Source organism: Lampetra fluviatilis, chromosome 58 (assembly GCF_964198595.1).
Source record: "Lampetra fluviatilis chromosome 58, kcLamFluv1.1, whole genome shotgun sequence".
In the NCBI taxonomy this organism is placed as follows: Eukaryota; Metazoa; Chordata; class Hyperoartia; order Petromyzontiformes; family Petromyzontidae; genus Lampetra; species Lampetra fluviatilis.
This window is the reverse complement of record NC_136332.1, coordinates 4,333,047-4,338,046: the sequence shown is the minus strand read 5'-3', so window position 1 is coordinate 4,338,046 and position 5,000 is coordinate 4,333,047. Positions and strand designations below refer to the sequence as shown.

The 5,000-nt window shown below is 47.2% G+C and overlaps 2 protein-coding genes across 3 annotated transcripts in view; one reads left to right on the top strand and one right to left on the bottom strand.

The window, feature by feature from the left end:
- COX10 (cytochrome c oxidase assembly factor heme A:farnesyltransferase COX10) overlaps positions 1-1,808 on the bottom strand; it is a 27,121-nt gene extending 25,313 nt beyond the window's left edge. The window contains exon 1 of the mRNA XM_078880643.1: positions 1,787-1,808. Within this exon, the coding sequence (XP_078736769.1) occupies positions 1,787-1,808 (22 nt within the window). The remainder of the gene's footprint in view (positions 1-1,786) is intronic.
- Positions 1,809-2,489: 681 nt separating this feature from the next.
- Positions 2,490-5,000, top strand: part of LOC144950603 (ribonuclease P protein subunit p21-like) — a 12,724-nt gene continuing 10,213 nt past the window's right edge. For both annotated transcript variants that reach the window (XM_078880758.1, XM_078880757.1), the window contains exon 1: positions 2,490-2,814. The gene's annotated coding sequence lies outside the window, so the exon portion shown is untranslated. The remainder of the gene's footprint in view (positions 2,815-5,000) is intronic.

Sequence of the window (5,000 nt, the reverse complement as noted above, 5' to 3'; positions counted from 1 at the left end):
CACACACACTCACACACCTACACACACCCTCCTCCTCCACACACACACACGCTTCACACACACACCTCCACACACCCTCCTCCTCCACACACACACCTCCACACGTACACTCACACACCTCCACACACACTCCTTCATACACACACACTCCTCCACACACACACACCACACACACACACCTCCACACACACACTCCTACACACACACTCCTCCATACATAGACACCTCCACACACACACAACACCTCCACACACACACACTCCTCCATACATAGACACTTCCACACACACACAACACCTCCACACACACACACCTCCACACACACTCCTCCATACATAGACAACTCCACACACACACAACACCTCCACACACACACACTCCTCCATACATAGACACCTCCACACACACACACCTCCACACACACTCCTCCATACATAGACACCTCCACACACACACAACACCTCCACACACACACACCTCCACACACACTCCTCCATACATAGACAACTCCACACACACACAACACCTCCACACACACACACTCCTCCATACATAGACACCTCCACACACACACACCTCCACACACACTCCTCCATACATAGACACCTCCACACACACACAACACCTCCACACACACACACTCCTCCATACATAGACACCTCCACACACACACACCTCCACACACACTCCTCCATACATAGACACCTCCACACACACAACACCTCCACACACACACACTCCTCCATACACACACACTCCTCCATACATAGACACTTCCACACACACACACACCTCCACACACACTCCTCCATACATAGACAACTCCACACACACACAACACCTCCACACACACACACTCCTCCATACATAGACACCTCCACACACACACACCTCCACACACACACACTCCTCCATACATACACACCTCCACACACACACACCTCCACACACACACCTCCACACACACACCTCCACACACACACACTACTCCACACATACACACCTCCACACACACACCTCCACACACACACCTCCACACACACACACTACTCCACACACACACACCTCCACACACACACCTCCACACACACACACTACTCCACACATACACACACGCTCGACACACATTCCTCCACACACACACACACACACTCCACACACACACACTCCACACACACACACTCCACACACACACACTCCACACACACACACTCCACACACACACACTCCACACACACACACTCCACACACACACTCACCTCCACACACACTCCTCCACACACACACACTCCACACACACACACTCCACACACACACACAACTCCACACACACCACACACACCCACACACACTCCACACACACCTCCACACACACACACCTCCTCCACACACACCTCCTCCACACTCACACACCTCCACACACACACACCTCCACACTCACACACCTCCACACACACACTCGTCCACAAACACTCACACTCCTCTACACACACACACTCACCTCCACACACACACACTCCTCCACACTCACACAACCTCCACACACACCACACACACTCACACACCCCCACACACACACCCCCACACACACACCACACACACCTCCACACACACTCCACACACACACTCACCTCCATACATACACACACCTCCACACACACACACACTCACACACCCCCACACACACACCCCCACACACACACCACACACACCTCCACACACACACACTCACACACACACATACACACCCACATACACACACACACACCTCCACACACACACTCACCAGTGACGAGCCGGCACCACATCGCGAACGGCGAACAGGTCGCAAGAGAAGCGCGATGTTTGGAGAGATTCTCTGGGTGGGTGGTGGTGGTTGTGGTGGGTAGTGGTGGTGGATGGTGGTGGTTGTGGGTGGGTAGTGGTGGTGGTGGGTAGTGGTAGTGGTTGTGGGTGGGTAGTGGTGGGTAGTGGTGGGTAGTGGGTGGGTAGTGGTAGTGGTGGGTAGTGGTTGTGGGTGGGTAGTGGTGATGGTTGTGGGTGGGTAGTGGTGGTGGTTGTGGGTGGGTAGTGGTGGTGGTTGTGGGTGGGTAGTGGTGGTAGTGGATAGTGGTGGTGGTGGTTGTGGGTGGTTGTTGGTGGTGGTGGATAGTGGTGGTGGTGGGTAGTGGTGGTGGTGGTTGTGGGTGGTGCAGTCGTGACCTCCCTCTACCTCTACCTCCTCCTCCCTCCACCCCACAATCCTCGACTCAGACGGCCGCCGTCATTTGCACAAAGACGGCGGCAACGGTCGCAGTCGTTCCGGGCAACTGGCGGGCAACTTGCACGCAACTTGCACGCAACTTGGACGCAATTCGCACGCAACCTTCGTAACCTCCAAGGCGCCCCCGCCAACGTGACGCCGACTCACGTGGCGGAAGATGCGGTCACTTCCGGGTGTGCACCGACTTCCGGGTAGGGATCACTTCCGGGTCAGGGATCACTTCCGGGTTGTCGGTGTGGGAGTCGATTTTGTTTGTGGCGCGAATTCTTGGCTCTGTCGGTAAAGTCTCGCGTAGGTTTAAAATAAATAATAAAATACTATTACAAATTGATTTTAAATAATAAAAGCAACAATAAAAACACCCACGACGTTTCGATCGCAACACGAGAGCGGTTTTGTCGTGCCATAAACACGTGGAGAGAGACGGAGCGTTTTGGTTTCAACAGAAATAATTAAACGAATGGTAATCTTTGGATTGTTTTACACTGGAGGAGGAAACCTATGAGCTGTAAAGCTCTTTTATTTATACACAGACGTCCGGCCGCAAGCGGGTAAGAGCGTTAACACAAAACAACACAAAGACACGATATGAGTGAAAAGTAGAATTAAGATAAACACTAAGAATCGTTCTTGATTTAAAGCTTTCGTGACTGCAGGGATTCATCTTCTTGGTTATTTCGGTAAAGTCACGTAGAAGGGAAATAAAAAAGTAATAATGAAACGTAAAAAAATAAAGCAATTAAATTTTTTAATAAAATAAAAAAATTGTAACGTGATTTAATTTAGTTCTTTTCATTTATAATTTTTGTTATTTTTTTTACCTACGTGACTTTACCGAAAAAAAAACTAAATATAAATCCTTGCAGTCACGAAAGCTTCAAATCTACGATCGGAGTGCACAGTTGGGATTAAAGTTCAACAAATCACCATCCAAAACACGTGCAAGCACCACCACTAAACCATCCCCATCTCGACGAGACAAGGCAGTTCTTGTTGCCTTGTTATTTAGCTGCCAGTGCTATTGAGTGGCCTAAAATAAATTGTTTCGCTCCGGATGATCGCTACAAAGTATGACCTGTGTTTTGATTTAGTGTGCTGATCTTAAAGGTGCATTGAAAAATTACAATACTCCGATTGATGCTCATGCTGTTGTGGAGTGACTCATGCAGCCAGCTGTGGCTGCAGAATTTTGGTGGTACATGTTGTTTATGCCGTTTATTGTGAAAATTCCGTCACAGTTCCTATGATCACTGTTTCATTGGTTTCATGGCTTTATTTTGGTGATTTCGAAAAGTTTACTGGTTTGGCCGTGTTTGTGTTGTTGTAGTACGGAGTTAGACTAATGGCCTTAATCTAAGTTGTCTTGTGGTTGTTGTTGTTGTTGTTTGACTTGCATCCCACTGGGATTTTGCACACAGCGTTGGTGTACACGGTGTTTTTTTCTGCAATATTTTGCTGTCTTTTCTTGGATTTCCTGTTTGCACTCAGTCACATAGTCACTTTAAGATGTTTTCTTGATCATGTTTTTGTTTTTTTGTTTGTTGCGGTTGCACCCGATTCAAGAGCCGAATGGCTCACAGGGCTATACCTAATACATGAACTTGAACTAGCAATTGTTGTGTTGTTGTTGTTGTACAGAAAGTGGCGTCTTGAAGCTCACTGCTGCTGCTATTGTTGTTGTTGATGGTCAGCGAATCAGTGCTGGACTAAGCAAGCGCGGGGCCTGTAGCATTTGATGTTATAAAGGGGCCCTGAATAAATAAATAAAACACGTTAATATTAAAACACGAATGTTTGACTTGCATAGTGAAGTAATTGTATTTTTTCATTTGCTGCAAAGGCAGATAATACGACAAATCGTTAACCTTAAACACCCCGGTCGTTCGTAAAAGTTGAAGGGCGTTATAGTACTATAGTGATAGAGCAAGTGCAGAGTCACCGAACCGGAGTTGATAGCTTGGAAGCATTTAGCGCGGGGCCCTTGAAAGTGCGGGGCCCGTAGCTACTACACATGTAGCTACTACTACACACGTGTAGTAGTAGCTACTACGTGTGTAGTAGCTGCTACTACGTGTGTAGTAGTAGCTACTACACAAGTAGTAGCTACTACTACACACGTGTGTAGTAGCTACTACTACACACGTGTGTAGTAGCTACTACTACACACGTAGTAGTAGCTACTACACATGTAGCTACTACACACGTGTAGTAGTAGCTACTACACATGTAGCTACTACACACGTGTAGTAGTAGCTACTACACATGTAGCTACTACTACACACGTGTAGTAGCTACTACACATGTAGCTACTACTACACACGTAGTAGTAGCTACTACACATGTAGCTACTACTACACACGTATAGTAGCTACTACTTCGACTGCAACACAAGCAATCATCATCAAGTGTGAAATCCACAATTTTTCTTGCTGTGGATTTCACACCTGATGACGATTGCTTGTGTTGCAGTCGAAACGTCGTGAGAATTTGTATTGTTTAATATTGTTATTATTTTATTATTTCCCTTCTACGTGACTTTACCGAAAGAACCAATAATATGAATCCCTGCAGTCACGAAAGCTTTAAATCAAAATTCGAGGTAACAGCGATCTTCTGGATTCCCAATGTTTGGGTCTGGGATGAGGAGGTGTTTATTGCACTGGTCAACACACTTTTTCTGGCATAAGGTATTCCAACGGTTTTTAAGGTAATTTTGGGGGTGCCGATTCCAAATCTG